We start from the raw sequence: 19,342 nt of genomic DNA, 5'->3' as shown, positions 1-19,342 counted from the left end.
TCTCTTTATGGGTCCAAGTAAGCCCAGACATCAACAGTCATTCAAACAATACATACATGGTGTACACTTCTTCCAATCAGCTATCTATTATTGGTATAATCTGCCACAGCATAAACACAGCATCACACAGCTTGATAATTTGGTTCGAAAACATTTCTTTCATGTCCCTGTCACATCTGACAAAGAAATTTGCAAGTTTAGAACACAGGACTTCTTTAATTTCTAAGAGTGAATAAGTAATGTAAAATACATGTACCTGCCAAAAAATAAATGTGGTTTAAAAGTCGATCTCATAGACATTTCCATGTCCGTTTCACTTTTGGACCCCAAATTCCTAGAATTACCCAGTTGTCATATCATCTTCAACAGAAGCATGGGTACTGATATATGTATGTTATTCATGTACTTACAGGCTGTGAATGAAGCACACTCTTGTTAGTCTGATACCACTGGTAGACTTTTTTCAAGTCTTCCTTCTGTTTCATCCCAGTGGTGCTGAAAAAGCAAAAGATAACCTCAGATGCAATATACCAAATTTCAATGTATGGATAAGTCAGGCTGGGCAAAAACTAATGTTGTTCAACCTGTGATACATCAGGCCCAGACTACACAGACATCACATTGACACCCCTGGCAGATTCATTAGCTTGGCGCAGCGGAACTTAAGCTGAGTCTTCCACTACGTACATGCAGACCGGGTCTAAATCTCACTGCAGCTGCCATGTTGACTGGATCTCCAGTCCCTGCATGTTCCAAAATGCCCAACTCCAAGAATCATCTTTTTTTCTGTCTGACTTTCTTCAGTCTTCTGAGCTACACATAACATGCACCTGACCTTTCGAAGAACCCCAAAGTGGTGCCATTACAAGAAAGGATTGTTGATAAAATTAAATCAATCTTAGGATTTGCCATTTCCATATACTTAATGACAAGACACAAACAACAAAGACATGTAGGATACATGTGACATGATACATGTGTCAAAAAATGTACTTTGCATCAGGGAGATGTTAATTTTCAAAAATGGGTTTTGCTCTTACAATGACGTACCCACGGGTACATGTATGTATATTAAAAACATAGTTCAATGTTTGTCCAAGAGTTTGCGAAAAAAACCTGAGTAGCTTAATCAGGAAGGATTCAGGTACTTTTCTTAACATTTTTAACCTTCTGCCCCATCAACCAATACATTAGAGAGAAAAACATATTAACTACCATTTAAAGACAAGAAATCAGTTGAATAATATACCTTTATGCACTGCTATTGTTTATTTGTTTCGCTATCGTTGGTCTAAGAGCTGATGAACCAACATGAACCGCAATAGGCTTTGATGGGTTTTGTGAAAACACGCCAGCAGTAATCAATTCACTCTACAAGGACTGCCTCCTCACTTTGGCCTATCCAGTGAGCACACACAGAAACAGCAAACACCTCCAGGGCAATTCTCCTCTGGACTACATTATGTGTATCTCCAGCCATTCTAACCCCTTCAGCGATACACAGTACCCTTTACAGTCTGCTTCAATGCACTTCACATGTGCTCTCTTTAGGCCTTTAGGATACATGTGCACTGAAACTCTTTAATCGTCAAAAGAAGAGTGAGCCCCTTCAAAATCCCTTTAGATGAAGGGTATTAAAGTGTGCAAATAATTCTCTTGGGAGTGCTGTGTAGCTCAGTCATGTCAGTTAGGAGTATCCACTTTGGGAAATAATATTAGTCTCTTTTCCCAGTTTAAAAAATCCCCAAGGGCAACTTTTGTCCCACGTTTCTTCAACACAAGTTATATATATTTACACATCTGCTTTTCGAAGGGCCCATGCAATATGTATAATTGTTTTTTACGGCAGTCCTTGAAAAAGCACATTTGTGTCCCATTCAATCTTTAATGACAATTTTGTCCTACCACTTTTAAAAGCATTTGGTGCCTTTAAATATTCGTGCTTATACCAACATGCATATTTAGAAGCAAAAGTATGATGACTCCAGACAGTCCCAATTTTGGAGTCAACAAGTAACCAGCTGAGTGCTTTTCGAGTACTTTTGACATAAAAACTTTAACTTGATTACACAGTGATGTCTGAAGCCATGATTTTTATGCATAGATGCTGTCTAATGCCCATGGTCTATGGCTTTGTTCCCTCCTAACCAGTTCAACATTTGGCAAAGAACTTGGCACTCAAAAAGTACCGAGCATTATCATTTCAAGTGCTGCCTTACATGGTGACTTCGTGCATCATACGGATCAGGATGCGGTAGAACTGCTGGTCTTCCCATTGCTGGTTGAGTTGATTGCGATCCTTGCACTGGAGGGAAGACAGCTTCAAGTCCCGGTGGAATCGCTCCACCGCAGCCAATAGGGAGCTGAACTCATGGTTTCGAGAGAGCTGTGGTGGCATTCAAACACACACACAAAAACATTAGCAACCCTGATAAGCCTGTAACATTTGTACTTTACAACATCTATGAAGTTTCAATGAATGAATCTAAAAAAAATTAGTTCTCGAGTAATTTTCCTTCATTTTTAAAATATATATCCTACCTAAATAGATTTCGTGTAAAATTTCTTGGACACCAGAGAATACTTTTTCATCACTGTAAAGACATTTCAATGCATACATATAATCTTAACTTGAAAAAAAGTCCCTGTGGCTTAATATGAATCCTGTCTGAATCTGCATAATACTGTGCACTAAGATGACTGGTTAGGTCATCTTAGACAAAAGCTTCACCATCAGATCCGCTTCAGCTTCCGTAATTTCTGTAATTATGCATGCTTAAAATGACCTAAACAACAGCGGACCGGTCATGTGGGACTGCTATGTTTGCCGCCACCAAGTGTCTCAAAAGTTTCCCATTGTTGGAAGTTTCTTCCTCCTTTTGGTTTTACAGATGTGAAAACTCGGCAAATCAATGGAAAAACTTGCTGTATAACCAGTGAGTAACCTTTGGGGTCATCTGGGTAAATTCTCAAACTGCACATCTCGAGTGTTAAGACTCAACCTAACAAAATGAGTTAAAAGTCATTGATGCCACGTTTAGAGTTCAAGGCCTATATCTTGTTCAAGTAAAACCAATATTAGGCACCCCCAATATTTCTCACCCAGAAAATGTCCATTCCCATCAGAGTTCTGAACTGGGTAACAAACAAAGCTGATTTTATTTTCTAACACAAACTAAAATATAAATTACTTTGAAAATAACCACCTGACCCACTCTGCTTTGACTCTGACATTAAAGTTGGCAATCATCCAGTGAGAGAGACTGATGCACATGTACATGTATGTCAACTAACTACAGAAATTTTTGAATGACTTTGGCATCCCATGTAGTGGCAGTTTGTGAGATTTGGTAGTAAAACACACGGACAAGGTACAAGTAACACTGTACAGCTAAGCATGATGAGTACATGAAAAAGTCACACGCTGTCAACTTGTCTCATAATGTGGTGCATGTTTCTATTGATTCTTAGCCCATTTTGCGGTATTGTGAGGAATTCAGGACAAAAAGGGAGAGTGGGGAATGTTACACCGTACAGCCCAGCTACCGTTGCTTTTCACAGGCTTTGATGTTCCTGAAAGGGTAAGTTTGTAAAAAGCTCTATACACTAGATTGTTCCCTCAATGTGGTGGATTTTGGAGGATTCACGGAGGTTCCTTCAGACACCGATAAACATCTTACAAGTTAGGATTGAATCTCTCTGTACATGTAAATCAAATTATAACACTCAAAGTGAAAACAAAGGCATCTGAAAACTGGGACAATAAATGAGTGAGTTGGCAGTTCATGAGAAGCATGTACCCGTGAAGGGGTATTGTCCGTGTAAGCAATGCCACAAGTAACGCTCTGAACTTGAAGCTTTATCAGTGTTTACATGAAAAACCTAAACACCAGGATGAAAGGCACTGTATATGTACACTTCACCTGGCCCAGCACACAATAGGCATTGGGGGATAATCAAGGCCTATCACACCAACAGGAGGCTTGGTTGCTAGGGCCTTGTTTACATTATATTCAGTATTCCACAATTTTAAGGATTACGTACATGTATATATAACAACTCAAGAAAAACGTAAGCTGCATTTATCAGTAACAGCGATAGCTACTGATATGGCCCATTGGTAAAACAGCTACTTTGCTAAGCAAACTAATTGCATGTAGGGTATTCAGTGTAAGCGCTTACGAGAAACAAGTTACCATTCAAAATGTCATGCAATGAATTCCCTGATTGGGAATTTTTTTATTTGTTTACCAGCTGACTTAGCACGGCATTTCTAAAAGCAGAAGCTTCCATGGATGCAATCTTCTTTTTTCCCCCAAAGATATAAGCTTTCAGTCAAATTGTTTTTAGTACGTAGGCCGATACATATAAGTTTGCATCTTCTAGGTTAATGATGACACAGTTTCACAACATCGCAAAATTGGAATTTGCTTCTCAGTGGAACTGAGTGTACATGTAATCTTCAAATTTGGACAGAAACCCTCCTAGTGCTTAGTAGTGTGTACTTTCTTCCCATGTACATACACTGTACTCTCTTGAACTGGAAACACTTAAAAAGTCTTTCTGTAGAACTGCAAGCCGGTTCTTCTCAGAGTCTCGAAAATACCTTATCCAAATCTCTGAACCAGCCATGAATAAGGAGAGAAAAGATCTGTATGCCTATTCCAGTTACGTGTGTATTTGCTTAACACACACCCCATATTTGCCATCGCAGCACCTGGTATTTGACGCTGAGGCTGAAAGAGGGTTTTAGGTCACTGCTGTTAACTGTAACACAAGTCAAATGCTCACTCGCGGTATCTGTGAAGCATGAGTTATGCAACCACACTCTAACCTGGATTGGCCAGGAAAACTATGTTTCATGAGCAGGCCTACCTTTTTGTGCACTGACAGGCTTCATCCTAACCCCTAAAGAGCTCAATTATTTTCTTAGCTGGGAGATTTGCTCCCTTTATCTTAGCTATTTGTGTATGCCCCACAAAAGAATTCATGGAAACTTGGCATCCAACGTGTACACGTGTGGTACGGAAAGGTATCTAACATATTTTTTACATAAGTAAAGTTTCAACTCAATTGGATGACTTTTGCTGTTATAGTTGTTAAAAATTGATAATGTACAGACGTTTGTTACAAGCACATGTATAGTGAATGCAGAAAATCCTTTGCAGCTACATTTTCGAGCGGCCTGTGTTTGAAAAGTGGACCTTTCTTGAGAATGGCGTATTCGAAGTTTAGAAATCTTACAAAGGCTCAAAGGATAAAAAATGTTGCAATGACATCAGAGAAAATGCACAGAGATTCTGCCCTTTCCCAAACCTCCAGCCTTCTCAGGGTAATCACTTGCTTTCTGGCTGTGTACATATTGCTCTTCTTTGTCATATGAATCTTAAAGCAAGAAGCCTGCTTCTATTGCAAGAATCAAGTACTCGGTACCTGTACAACTACGTGTACCTCCCTAAGGAATCTTCCTGAATCCTTCAAAATCCACCACTATGAAAGAATTCCACGGCACATTCATGAATGCACATTTTTCAAAGGCTGGAATGAGTGTTCCATGGGCCCAAACAGTGACCGGTGTATTCAGCAGGGGGGAGGGGATGGGGAACAAGCCACCTTTTTTGGGAGGGGTTTAAGGATTCTTTTATGAAAAAAATTGGACAGTCTTTTAAGAAAGAAATGCCATTTTGCCCCATCCACACCCTCCCCCACCCCAAAACTGGATACCCGTGGGTGCATGTACCAGTAGGTTCCGTCATCAAGTGCTGCCTAGTGCTGTAGCCTTGCCTTGCAAATTCTGAATTTGGATTGCGTCATTTGGAGAAAACAGAGACAACGAGGGGAACCCTCACCCTGCGTTTGTAGTGGATAAACTCTTGTGCATGTTTTCTCCATTTTCTCCGAATGATGCAATCTACATTCAGAGTTCGCGTCTTGGCATGAACAGACAAAAAGCCTTTTTTAGCTTGTTATAGATGAGCTCTGAAGACAAATGACACTGCGTTCGATTTGGATGCTTCCATATTTGTTTGAACAGATAAAATCAGAGAAAACATGTTTTCCCTTAGAGGTGCTCTTTAAGCACACTGTCTGGAGTGCCTGCTGGACAATCTAGCCTTTCAATATTGACTTTTTTGGAAGGAGATAATCTAGACTTCTTCAACGGAAATTTTTTTGGGGGGCGGGGTTGCTACTTTCCTCACAACGCTGCAAAATCCTCCCAAACCTCTGACATGTACATGTATGTAAATGTACATAGCTGGCTTTGAAGGAGTGTGCCAGAATCAGTTGTATTGGGCCAACCATTTTCAGAAAGGGGTGTCATTTGAATTTCAGCATACGGCAGGAAATGTCTTTATCTGATTTATTTATTACTAATTAGCCAAAGGTATAGAGCAGCAATCTCTTACAAATTCACAAATCAACCCCCCCACCACCACTGTCCTTGCACTTTTTGCTCAGAGCTGGCTGCAGCGATATTCCCATTGCTGCCACGCACTCAAAGCCACATGACATCTCCTCCATGGCAGGTCTAAGATGCAGCACTGCATGCTGGGAAAGGACTAATGCTATACTGCTCAGACTGCTGATTTACCCAGGGACGAAAGGGCAAGACAAATATCGGCATTTGGTGAGTAAAACAAGTTGTTTATTGTTGGAAAAAGCTGCTGATCAAACTGACCAGAATGTGAAAGCATTGCAGATGCACATGCTCACGTATATATCAGGGAAAGCCCACATTTTGGTGAAATATTGGTCAGGAAAGTAGGGATACTGTACACAGTGTAATGTGTCAGCATGGTTAATAGATCATCAATCATGGCAGTTAATTTAAGCCCACTGTGTACTTGCACCATGACAAGTGGGTTCCTTAGTTTAAGGCCATGAGACTGAAAGTCGTAGATCTGCATCTGAAATTTTTTGAAAACATATAAAGCTGTTTTTCATTTTTCATTCTCCATTATTTTTTAACAACTTTTCTTCCTTCATTTTTCGCCATGTTCCTCTGTAGTTTCACAAGCAACAGTAAAGGTTGAAATTCAAGAAATAAGAGGTTGAAACAATTTTTTCTTCAGGTCAAACTTCCATCCTGTCCATGGAGGTTTTTCTAATCACATGCTAGTCAAAATTCTGAACGAAAAAAGTTTGTAACCAATAGTGATGTTTAAAGAAATGTGTCCCAAGATTATTTACAAGTGAGGGAAAGCTACTATTCCCCATCGGCTGGTTCCAAGCCCATGCAAACGGAAGAGCCAGTCAAGTCATTCAACACAAGTGGTTTAGTATCACATAAAGGTACAATTTTTGAAGACTGTGCATTCAATCTATGGCTAAGCAAATGATACATGTAACTCGTGATGACTTTTCTGTAGAAAAAAGTAAATAATGAAATTTTTTCAGCAGCAGCTTTTAGGGCACGCAGTGGTGGATGCAAAGCTATGACTTTCATTCTCGTGCCCAGAAGGCTCACAGGGGAGCCTTGAAGTTTCTCAATTAGCACTTTAGTACTCAGTCCATGACAATGACACAACAATATGATACATAACAACATATACATGTACACGTGTAATGCCTGAGTTGCAGCCATGAAAGACAGGAAATTTCACGAGCACGAAGAAGCAAAATTTATTATACTTAAATGTTGGGTTCAATCAGCCAATCAGCATAATCCACTTGTGTTGTGCTTATCCCTTGATCCCTGTACGAATATCTAACTTTACTTCCCTTCTTTCCAAGCTATCTTCCCAAATCACGACAATCACAAATGAAATAAAAAAGGCAATTGGCAGAATCATTGGTAATTTAGTAAAGCGTGAAATCAAGTCAACAGATCGTGCAAAGATCGACCAACTGCGCACACCCAGTGACTGTACCCAACATTAAAATATTTAACAATTTAATCAATTAAAAAGTACATGTAGCACACCTTGGATCTTTTCAGCACCTTCAAGTCTCCTTCAAAGTTGGAGTGTAGGGCGTTTTTGTTCATGATGAGTTGGTAGGATCAAAATCTCAGTCCAAACACAGTTTCCATTCTCAATCACACTCGTTGGTAGGCTATTGGGGCTGGAATATGTAGGTACATTTACGACAGAAAGTTAAGCATGTAAAATCAACCATCATTCCGGCCATATTCCTTGGTTGTTGATATTATTTGTCCATGCAGGCTGCACAGCCTTTACTACGATGACACTTGACAGTGGTCAGGTAGTTTAGAAACAAGGTCATGTCGTCACTTGCTTCCACAGTGAAGTTCTCAGTTTCTCACCCAGAGAGAAATTCCAAATTGCACACGAGTTTTAACATTTAATAACTGCACGATTACAATGGTACTCAACGAATTCCTCTAAAATGTTTCGTAAATTCCCGTACAATTACACCTGCTGCATACTGCAGGCAGTACGTACTGGTAACAAGTGGAAGCACTGTTGGATTTGAGACTACTACAATTTCTAAAAAGGGGTGTTTGTAAAACCACAGCATTATTAAGCCTGTAGAATCATTTCAAATGACAGTTTTATTTGTGATAATTACGTTTCAGTTAGTTTTTCAAAATTAGTTTTGGGCCACAATTATTACTAATGTTTAATCAAGAATTTCTTGAATCCCATACAATGAATTATTTTAAACAGCTTGCCCATATATAAGAATGGAATAATCTGTTTCCAGAACGACGTTTCCGTGTATATCACGTGACCTGAACTTTGCACATTACTTATTTTGGGCAAAAGAGGGCGTTATATCAAACTTTAGCGATCTTTGCTTTAGACTGAAAAAAGCACAGCGGATTAAAAGCCATGATCATAGATCCCGTAGCGCCGCTTAGCGGCGCTTTGGCCCAGTTTAATAATAAATGCTGCAAACAGCAGAGAAGTAATAACCCTCCTTTGATTTGTACTAAGAAATCCCTTCATAAAATCTATTCACTTGAATGCTGGAGAGGGAGGATTAAGAAAATCAAGTTGATGTGGCAGGACCCTTGAACCTCAAAACACACATCAAGTTAAGACCATTTTCAATTTTTCATCAGTTTGGGAGAGGATGACGCTACGTGACTTATAGGCGTGCTTGCAGTTGAAATTTCACCCTCAAAAACCCAGATCTATGTGCCCATCGGTGCACTGCAAAATGGAGCAAACTGGAGTTTCACCTAAGATTGTATGCAGACTCACAATCCCTCTCATAAGTTGGACCTCCCCCAGCAATCCTCCAATAAGGGAAACTGGTGCCTTCAGATTGTGGTTTTGTCACTGTAACTTATGACCCATGCTATATGCACTCACAAAGGAAACACATCCCAGATAGTTCTTTCCATGATTATTAACACTGAACACTGACAAGAAAATAAGACCACAGGTTACGATGTCCACAGGTTCATTCCACAAACTTTTTTATTTTCTCTTCGCAAAACAATGTTTTTGCATATCATGTTACAAGACCTTGAATAAACTTGTCACCAATTCTGAAATTTAAAATAGTTTGGAAACATCACGTCAGGACAACCATTAGCTTTCCAACTCAGAGCTTCTTTCCAGTCCCACGAGTTACCTTTGCCTTTTTCATATTTTAATCTTGAATTACAGACAAACCACTACTGTGGAGTAATTCTGGGCTCATTTGCTCTGATTTCTCTTCATTAACAGAAGTGTGTCCTTTACAGGAACTTATAAAACATGCGTGATCTTAAAAAACATTAAGGTTGACTTGAAAATACAAGTGCATGATTTCAAAGACCAGAAAAATCAATCAGATTTTACAAACCCATAATTTTCTTCTTTTTTTTTTGGAATGGCACTACATATATGGCACTATATATTCCTAAAACAAACTTTCAAAGTCAAAAATCTCCTGAATTCTAGTTTCTATATAACAAAGTTCTAATTATACAAAATCATTCCGCTGGTCCCGGTAATGTCGGCCGAGTTCGTTCAGTCACCGCTTGTCAACCACTTGTTGATGCTCATGTGTTTTGTGCAAGTTACCAAGCAAAACTGACCAATGGTTGGCAAATAACGGTCACTGGTCCAACATGGCCCTTGTCAAACAGAGAATCAAGTGATGAACCACACAAAACATTTTTAAGATCTAAAGGAGGACATGCCATGAGGTTTTATCTTCCTCATGTGCACTGAATCATGGTTAAAATAACTCTCACAGATCACTGCTTTCAATAAAAATCTCTCATCTGACACTGCTTCCTACACGGAATTAAATTTTGAATATTTATGAGCATGAGGTATTTCAGAATTTCAATTAATCATGTCAAGTATTAAACTTTAAAGTGTGGCTACCTCCCTTTACCTCTGGAAAGCAAAAACTGGAGACCTTCTTCAAGTTTCGGTCCCCAATAAAAAGGACAAAAATCATGCTATGTTCCCTAGTTTTCTACATGTTGCACCAGAGAGGTTATGTGCTGCTGACGTCTCCATGGTGTCTCAGAGGTTGTGTTTGTTATTTCAATTTAGTTACAGTGAGTGTTCAAAAGGTTTACCCGAGCCTATCCCAGTGATACAAGACTACTGCCCTCTTAGGACGCGTTAACGCATAACCTCTATTTAGGTAAATGCAAAAAAAACAAAAATCACAGGCAGATTTTCTTACAATTCCAGGTCAACAGCTTGGTTGACTGCCATGATAGTGACAAACATGTTGTCGTTTGAATGACTTATCCAGATCCATAAACCTATCAGCAATGAGAATATTTTCCAAAGCTGCTTAGCTCACAGATAAGCTGATAATACACACCTAGAAGAAACCAGTTACTTGACAAATTTCACAAGTTGTAAAGTGATTAGTTGTTCGCATAATTGTGCTGGGAGGGTAATTTTGCTTAGCAAAAAATTCAGCCAAATGGGCTCCATATACCAATACTCCCTCATAGGTGAAGAGAAAAAAACTGAGCAATGTGTGCCACGCACAGATTGCAATGTAATGATCGCAGCAATCTCCTTGACCATATAAGGTTACTGTAGGGGAGGTTGGTGCAATAACCATAGATACATGTACCTGTAGATCGAGCAATGTCACTTGAACAAAGAACAGTTAGACTATATCTTGTCTACCATTGTGGAACCAAGCCCTGGGGCATGGCTGGGCCAATGCCCAGAAAATGACTGCACAAGATGGCAACAGTGAGCAACGGAGGGAATTCGCAAAAATGGCTCAACTAGTGCCGTGGAGTGGGGTGGTAATTTGTTGAATCATTGGACAAAGTATGACTGGTTGAGCTATCTGCCCGAGTGGGACCAAGCAAGGAATTTTTTGGGCAGAATGATGGTCCTTTGGTTGGAACTCGAATTTATGTGAATTTAGCCAAGGGACGCATTGTGTAGGCATGACCAATTTCTGTCTGGTGTGAGTTGTGTGCGCGCACGTGAGTACACTTAAACTCAGAGTGGATAGTTGCCCATAATTGACAAAACCCAAATCACCACTCAATCCGGCCACTGTGCCAATTGCACTCTAAGAGATATACTCCTGGTTGATGATGACTGTAAAGACAAGGAGATGATCCCGATACCGTGGCCTCACTTGCTTTTTGCCTTCTTGGGCTTTCTCACCTGTCTGTTGGCGTTGCTGGTGATGACACGAAAAGTAATACCCTGGGGAAGAGGAAGGAAGTGGTATTGTCAAACACTGCGATATCCTCAGCACGTTAATGATGAATCAAGTCATTTGACTATACATCTGTTTTAAGGCCAGTTTGCGACAGGGAACACTAACCCGATTTTGTGGCATCAGATCAAATAGTTGCGCAACGAATTCACAAAACCTGAACATGTTGTAACACAAGTGTATTTTTCGGCCAACATTTCTTGATGTCAGTTCGCTTTGCTTTAGCCTGAAGTATGAACTTGCCTTCACAGTGGGATCCTTTCACAGGTAAATTGCCATTTCATCACAAGCTCTTTCACAAGTCCAGTCACAAACGACAAGACGAGCAACGACAAGGGAATGCTCTTCTCACAGTTCACTTTAACAGACTGTAACTTGACTTTAAAACTGTGATGGACTGTTATAGACTTGTTGCCAACACTGGTACTTCACTCTGGAAGTCTGCCAGGAACGGAGGCAGCACAACGTCAGCTAATGCACAGACATGGGCAGGTTCAATCAGAGACAGATGGTCAAACAATGATCGATTTTGACTGGTAACCTAAGCATAAAATATATACCGGGCACCAGGCAAAACTGACAGTGGTTGACAAATTGTCGCTGATTGAACTTGCTGTGTACTTATGGTTTCTGAATGGCTGTTGCACAAATGCTTCCACCATAACTGGGGGGTGGGTGGTCTTAATGACTTTGCTTTAACAGCGGCCTCAACAGTCAGATGAAGTACACTTTAAAAAAGCATTTCAAGTAGACTGAACTCCCCTTGCCAAGATATGGTTCAGAGGTGAAAATCTTACACATAAAATAAGTCTCCGTTAAAAATGATTTCACTGACATTGATTGCAAACTCACATGATAGTCTAGAAACTCTCTCAGCTTGTTCTTGGAGTATTTGATACCAGCTCTTTTCAACTCCGCATGGAACTTGTCCAACTCAAGGGGCTGTTCGGGGAGTGAGAAAACATTGGTGAAAATTAAAGCTAAACAAGTTACTTTGGCCACTTGTCTTTTCAGGGTTTTGCTTACTGAAAACTTCAGAAAAAAGTTTAGAGTAAAAGCTTTATTGGTCACGTTACCTCATAGCACAGGATTTTTTCGTAGAGGGAAGGCCTGGTCTTGATGTAGACTTTAATGGCCTCTTCCAGGTTGGCAGCCGTCTGCTTGAAGAAGAAAAATAAACAATACAGTACTTCAACAATTTCTGTGTGATGACCAAATAACATCACTGGCCCTAGCGTGCGCACTGTGCACATTCAGATGAAAATTAGTCAATACAATAAACAATAATTTACAAAGTGTTAAAAATCCCAAGCAGCTATCAAACCATCGGATAATAATACACATACTACTTAACACTAAATGAAAATACAACCCTATTTAAATTAATGGGAAAGATGTCTCTTTTGAACAAATTAATTTGAGGTAAAATGGAAACCAACCCAAAAAATGACATTTCTCCAAACGTTGGCAAAATAAGAGGTGTGTAAGAACACATGCTGTGCTTCCCAGTAGTAACTTGCACAGTCCTTGTGCATAAAAAGTGAGAACGATTTCAAAATTTCTTGGATGCTGCGGTTATCCTCACCCTCTGAGATGGTTCCAAGAAGTCCTCGTCATCCTCTTCGTCATCAGTTCCTTCGGGACATTCTCTGGAGTTGCTGTACTCACTAAACAACATGACAACAGGATTGGGGACACTGTAGTGACAGTGACTATGACAACCACTGCCACTGCTGTAAGATCAAGTTACTGCTTGCTCTCTGCAATCTTCTTTTTTAAGACGTCTTCATTTACAACACACTTTTATATGCCAAGTAAGATGCGCCATATGGGGAGTGGTTGTTTAAAGCAAAACACAGAATTTACAAAGCAGATTTTCAGAAGTCATGCAAAGCTGGTGGTCTAGATGAAAAAGAAAACACAAGAAATAAGCAAGACATGCCAAGTGCCTTGGAGTACATCCTGCTTCAAAACATATTATTATGAACAACCAGAACTGCTGTTGAGACCGTCACAAACAAGTCACATGACCATGACAAGACCAGTCACAAGACCATCACAAGAGCAGACACAAGACCATCACAAGAGCAGACACAAGACCATCACAAGACCATCACAAGACCAGACACAAGACCATCACAAGAACAGACCCAAGACCATCACAAGACCAGACACAAGACCATCACAAGACCAGTCACAAGACCAGACAAAAGAACAGACCCAAGACCTTCACAAGACCAGACACAAGACCTTCCAAGACCAGACACGAGACCATCACAAGACCAGTCACAAGACCAGACAAAAGAACAGACCCAAGACCGTCACAAGACCTTCCAAGACCAGACACGAGCCCATCACAAGACCAGTCACAAGACCAGAAACATGACCATCACAAGACCAGACACCAGACCAGACCAGACTTACTATAAACTGTAAAAAAAACTACACAAAAAAGTGACATTTGGTTCATCACCTGGATTATTACCTCATATTTCCTGACAAAAACCTTTTCTCCTGTTTAAGAAGTTATTAATTAATTTGGGAAGTTGCTTACTAGAAACAGGTACCATCACTTAAAATGGTTTACTGGGGTAACCAGATACAATGCACAACCTTAGTTTCAAGAGGTCAGACCTAAACAGAGGTGTACCCATTGCTCACCTATCATCACTATCCATGGACTGGCTGTCTCCATCTACCTCAGCCTCTAGATGCCCTGGCCTGCTCACACCTGCCCTCTTCTGGCTGAGCTGTTGACCACTGCTCCCTTCTTTGCTGTTGGATTTCTTCCTCCTGGTTGGAGATTTCTTTGGGGCTGCCTTCCGAGTTGGAGGGTTGGATGATGTGGTGGACTTGGTGTTTACAGCTGGAAGCTTGAAAGTGGGTCCTGATCCGTCAGATTCGGAATCGCTGTCTTCTAAAACTGCAGAGACCAAAAAATTGAGGCAGAGGGGATTTTCAGTTATGTGATTTTTGGCAGTCAGAGTTCAATTTACACAGATTGCACGGAAATGCCTGCACCTTCGAAGTCTCTCCACATTCTGGCATACATGAAACCAATAGTAATACACAGATTTGAAAATATGTGCGCCTTCGCTGACATGGTACACTTCCTGAAATGCATTTGCCCATCATGTAACATCACGTGAAAACCCTCTCGAACAGAACAACCAAATCCAGCACCAGACAGGGTGATAAGGAACGTGGCCTTGCAGTCAGGGCTTGTGGCTTGTGAACAGCAAGTCAGGGATTTGAATCCAGCCACTCGCTATGCGCGGTGTCCTTGGGCAGGCTACTTTACACCAACTGTTATCTCTCCAGCCAAGAATAGGTATACCAAGTGCCTTGGAGAGAACAATAATTGCTCAGCACTGAATCTCCCAAAGAGTTAGAGGTTTTCCTGATTGTTACCATTACAGGGAGAGTATTGAGGAAGAAGGTACTGTGAAAAGGGAGGAAAAGGAGGAAGTAACAGTGACGGGAAAAACATAGTTTGTGCAACTGGACAGGTAGGAAGCAGTCAATGAATAAACTGTCCTGTGAATGTCACAACAATGACAAAACTATCTCAACATAAAATGCCCAATGTTTGGAAAACTGTATCACACACATTTGCTAAGATCCACTGGTAAACTGCCCGTGTGATATTCAGTGGGTTACAATGGAACGCCGCTACAACGAACAAGACAGGGTTCCACGCTAAATGTTCGGTACAGCGGTCGTTCAGTAGAGCTAATTTGACTGCCGAACGTTTCGTTGCCATGTTGAATAGCGCCCTCTCTTGTCTAACCGAAGTGCACCTTCTTGTGATACCTTGGCTTGCTGTTTTCGTGATGTTTTGCCGTTGCATTCAAGTTTAAGGTTTCTAGAAATGTATCTGTTAATTATTTTTGTTTTTTATTTAAACTCGAGTCAAAAAATTGATATCAAGCTTATCCTTAAAGTCGTGAAACTACCGCTCAGGATCGATCTCGGATGCATGCTGTGGCGAGTCTCAGTTGATTTGTGTAACAGTGGCGCCCTCTTTAGACTATTGTTAGTGCAATGCCACCGTGTGCGTACGTGCGGTTTTCTTCCACACCCGATCATGTGGAGCCACAAAACCAGTGTCTATTCAATACCGTTGACAACTAGTTGCTTTCCCTTCTAATCCTTGGGGAAATAATGGCCTCTTGTCACTTGCCAACATAAAAACACCGACTGTTTATCATGTTGACGTTCAGGAATTACAAACGGCAACTGAATAGTGTTCGGTAGGCTCTGTGCACAACTTATTGGGAGCCAAGGACGATGTTCGGTACAGCCAAATGTTCGGTATAGCGGTGTTCGGTATAGCGGCGTTTCACTGTACTGGTTCAAATCTTGCTTCAGTCAACCAGATCAGTTAAAGCTTAGACGGGCTGATTAAAGCATACCTTGGTGTGTGTAGCTGTAGATCTCTTTCAACTTCAGACGGGCTTTCTTCTTGGGCAGGGGTTTCACTCCAAACTTCTTCAGTTCATTCTGCACAGATGACAAGAAACGATTCTACGTTAAGATCCTATTGGGTGCTGCTTTTCCGGCCACTGACTCAAACTTTTTGAGTGATACTGCAGGAACATGACGAGAGAAACCACTGCATCTGGATTCATGTGTCCTCATTTCTGTATTAAAACCATCGTGTATTCCTCAAAACTATGATCAGATTGGCAAAGCGACACACACAGTCTGCTGGCTTACATGTATGAAGACAACCACACTAAGAGAGGTTGGCAGACAAAATGTATGCTCTTTTGCCAATGACATCGTGGACAGAGAGAGCTTCTTTTTTTTTTAAAGTGGCAGCCCAACAAATGACGCCTTCTACTACAAATCTCACTGATTATGATTCAACTTGATCATGATAAGATGCTAGTCGCCAGAGTCTCTTTCAAGTTAAAGACCTATGGTTAATTCCGAGGGTAACAGATTGATGTATGCCATGCAATCCAATGGCGGTGGTTGGGACCTAAGGGCCAGTGTTGTTTCTTAGGTTGGAAGTGTCCCTCTATCACAGAGATTACTTTTAAAAGTTGGACTTGGAAAGGATCAGGTAAGATCTCTATATCCTCTCTATATCCCCCCATTTTGGAAAATATTGTAGAGTGGTAGACTCAAGTCACATGACTTGGACTTGAGCCGGACTCAAGTTGCTACTTTTGTGACTCGTGACTTGACTTGTAACTTATCAGTTATTGACTTTTGACTTGGCTTAGACATGCAAAATAATGACATGCAACCACCAACCACCTCTGGTATACTGTGGAATGAAAAACTCATTGAAGTTAGCTAATAAAAAAGGAATCATGTAAAATGGGGCCTCGCTGTCTTTGAAAGTTGGTTGATTTCCAACATTACTGCCTTCACAACAGTGCCCAATGTGATCATTTTCTGCCCCAAAAAACCCAACAAAATCTGAATGAATGAATGCTGCATAATGTATATCAAAAGAAACTCTTCAAATTTCTCACCCAAATAGTATCCATTAAAATCTGGCGATGAAACTGAGTGACATGTCAATGCAAAGGGCTCCCTTTTCTCTTTCTGAGACAAAATCAAGGAGAAAAAGGCCCAAGACACCATTTCGGTTCTCTGGTCACAATTGAAGAATTATCTCATTTACTGAAAACCAAGTTCTGTATCAAAGCCTTCAAGACAAGAAGCCCACCAAATCTTGGTGGTTTTACCTTCAGGCCTGGCGTGTTCATATCATCATAGGGAGGCATGGGGGTGATGGGGGCCGGTGGGTGATACAGCTTGTCGATCGTCTCCTTGCTCAGTGGCTCCTTTCTCCCGACCATAGTGGTTTTTGAGACAAGAGGGTCATCTTCTGGTGGACATTTATCTTTGGAACAAAAGCGACAGCTGGGGTTGAGTTTGTGGGACAAAGAGAAATCTTAAAACACACTGAGCAGAAGGGTTGCAATGAATAGCCTAAAAGGGCCTGTGTTCCCTCAAAGAGGGCAAGGATTATGTGAATCAGGCACTTGGACTTTTTGTACAAAAGTGAAAGTAGCAAAACCTACCTGATTCAACCTCTGAAAGCCATTACTTTGGCAACAAAAGTCCTGATATCCACAAGACAAACTGAGAAATATGACCCCCCTGGTATTTTGTTGTGTTAGAGACAGTTGAGAGGCTTATTGGTTTACCAAATGCAGATTTTGTTTATGATTGAATTTCCTGTGCAGCAATGACTTTAAAATGGTCACTAGTGCAGAAGCCAGTGTCAACATATGTAAATATTTCATGCCTTCTGTTTTCAGTTAAATTAAATAGCAGGTGACTTGCACAAATTCATCTTGGTGTTTGCACTGAGCTCTGGGGCGTCTAATCACTTTTGCAATCTTTCTGTATAGAATAATCCAGCATCATTTTGTGAGACATTCCCAATGGCCCCCTTTAATGGCTGACAGTACGGTGTTGGGTTTTGTATGGAGTGACTGTCATGAAACACTGGCAACACCACAGTAGTTATCACATTGATTTCACCATTGCTGGGGGCCACTGAAAAATGAGCAGAGATAACCTGATCAGGGGCCCCAAATTTGTCAGATGTGTAGCTGAATCAGTATTGATAGCTGGAATCTGTAAATTACTTTGAGGTTGTTTGATGTCTTGGTCTCCATCAGCACGCAGGACTCCGCCCCAGGCCACCTCTTCATCCACCTGCCCTGCCCTCAGCTCGCAGAGGAAACTCTCGCTGCATCCAAACTCCTCCGCCTCTTCCTTGAGATGTGGTTTCGACCCTAGGAGGACGCCGGCGCCACCTCCATGCTGAGACGTTGGGAGAGACTCAGGCCTGGGAGGGTGGGAGTCCTCATCCGAACTGGAGAAGTTCTGGACGCTGATGTTGCTGTGGAAACCCTTGGGCATCCCAGATGTAGACTTTCGGGTGGTTGGACACGATGCGGAGAGTTTCTGAGGCAAAGGGAACAATAAAACGATTCTTACCAGCTTCTATAAAAACAAAAGCAGTACTTGTTTTTTTGACGGAACATTTTTCAGTTAAGCATGAACCCCAAACCATTAAAGCAGGAACTTTATGTTAAAGACAAAAATGAAGCTTAAAATGTATTCTTTGATCCTCTGGAAAAGATTCTACAAGAGCCAAAATGTTGGACCTTTTATGTTTTAAAGTTTAAGTTAAATCACATTTAGATGCTAACTTTCAATTCATTATATTTCAACAATATGTCAAGATTTGTTGTACCAAGTAAAGATTGGTAAAATAGTACCAGTTTGCAGAGCTAAACTCTTTGTATCTGAAATTTGCACTGCCTTGGCTTTATGTAATAGATTTTTCAGTTTTCCTTAGACAATCAAATACTTTCTTCCAATTGGATTGCAATGCAGTTTGAGGAAAAAAGGTTCCTCCTGCTGGACAAGAGTATCCACATAAACATTTCTGACAGCTATGGATTCATGCACATGTCCTGGGAATTAAATATTCCGAGGACATGCAGCCTCTGTTGTGCTCAAAACCCAGTCAAGTTCCTGTCACGCAATGGACACAAAACACTGCACACTTTTTGCTTTGGCTAAGCATTTTCTGCATTACACAAACATGTAAACAGCGGATAATATGAGACCGATCAGAATGCCATCTAGAGTTCCAACAAAGTCCATATTATAAACCATTATTTGAACTTAACAGGCCTCAATTCTCCAACAGGTGGATTTAGAAAGGTACGGTTGAGAAGTAACTCAC

The 19,342-nt window shown here is 40.8% G+C and overlaps 2 protein-coding genes and 1 long non-coding RNA gene across 5 annotated transcripts in view; 1 reads left to right on the top strand and 2 right to left on the bottom strand.

Moving 5' to 3' along the window:
• Nucleotides 1–8,409, bottom strand: part of LOC110975954 (uncharacterized) — a 39,831-nt gene extending 31,422 nt beyond the window's left edge. For both annotated transcript variants that reach the window (XM_087133350.1, XM_087133351.1), the window contains exons 1-3: nucleotides 7,925–8,409; nucleotides 2,220–2,386; nucleotides 411–495 (exon numbers count right to left, since the gene is read on the bottom strand). In XM_087133350.1, the coding sequence (XP_086989476.1) occupies nucleotides 411–495; nucleotides 2,220–2,386; nucleotides 7,925–7,987 (315 nt within the window). In that variant the 5' untranslated portion in view covers nucleotides 7,988–8,409. The remainder of the gene's footprint in view (nucleotides 1–410; nucleotides 496–2,219; nucleotides 2,387–7,924) is intronic.
• Nucleotides 3,247–7,056, top strand: LOC110975855 (uncharacterized). The gene is made up of 3 exons (XR_002597763.2): nucleotides 3,247–3,371; nucleotides 3,472–3,581; nucleotides 6,528–7,056. It is a non-coding gene; the product is annotated as an uncharacterized LOC110975855 (long non-coding RNA).
• Nucleotides 8,410–9,371: 962 nt separating the features above from the next.
• LOC110975854 (uncharacterized) overlaps nucleotides 9,372–19,342 on the bottom strand; it is a 40,251-nt gene continuing 30,280 nt past the window's right edge. Inside the window, exons 14-22 of one of the 2 annotated variants that reach the window (XR_015424368.1) lie at nucleotides 18,231–18,552; nucleotides 17,319–17,476; nucleotides 16,029–16,116; nucleotides 14,275–14,536; nucleotides 13,199–13,280; nucleotides 12,690–12,770; nucleotides 12,466–12,555; nucleotides 11,857–12,084; nucleotides 9,372–11,600 (exon numbers count right to left, since the gene is read on the bottom strand). Coding sequence is in view for 1 of the 2 variants with exons in the window: in XM_022228688.2 (XP_022084380.2) it covers nucleotides 11,526–11,600; nucleotides 12,466–12,555; nucleotides 12,690–12,770; nucleotides 13,199–13,280; nucleotides 14,275–14,536; nucleotides 16,029–16,116; nucleotides 17,319–17,476; nucleotides 18,231–18,552 (1,158 nt within the window). In the remaining variant the exon portion in view is untranslated. The remainder of the gene's footprint in view (nucleotides 11,601–11,856; nucleotides 12,085–12,465; nucleotides 12,556–12,689; nucleotides 12,771–13,198; nucleotides 13,281–14,274; nucleotides 14,537–16,028; nucleotides 16,117–17,318; nucleotides 17,477–18,230; nucleotides 18,553–19,342) is intronic. The other variant, XM_022228688.2, reaches the window with a different exon arrangement.

Source organism: Acanthaster planci, linkage group LG02 (genome assembly GCF_054643075.1).
Source record: "Acanthaster planci isolate LZ-2023a linkage group LG02, COTS_SCS, whole genome shotgun sequence".
Taxonomy (NCBI): domain Eukaryota; kingdom Metazoa; phylum Echinodermata; class Asteroidea; order Valvatida; family Acanthasteridae; genus Acanthaster; species Acanthaster planci.
The sequence above is the reverse complement of the archived record's forward strand: the minus strand, read 5'-3'. Positions and strand labels throughout refer to the sequence as shown.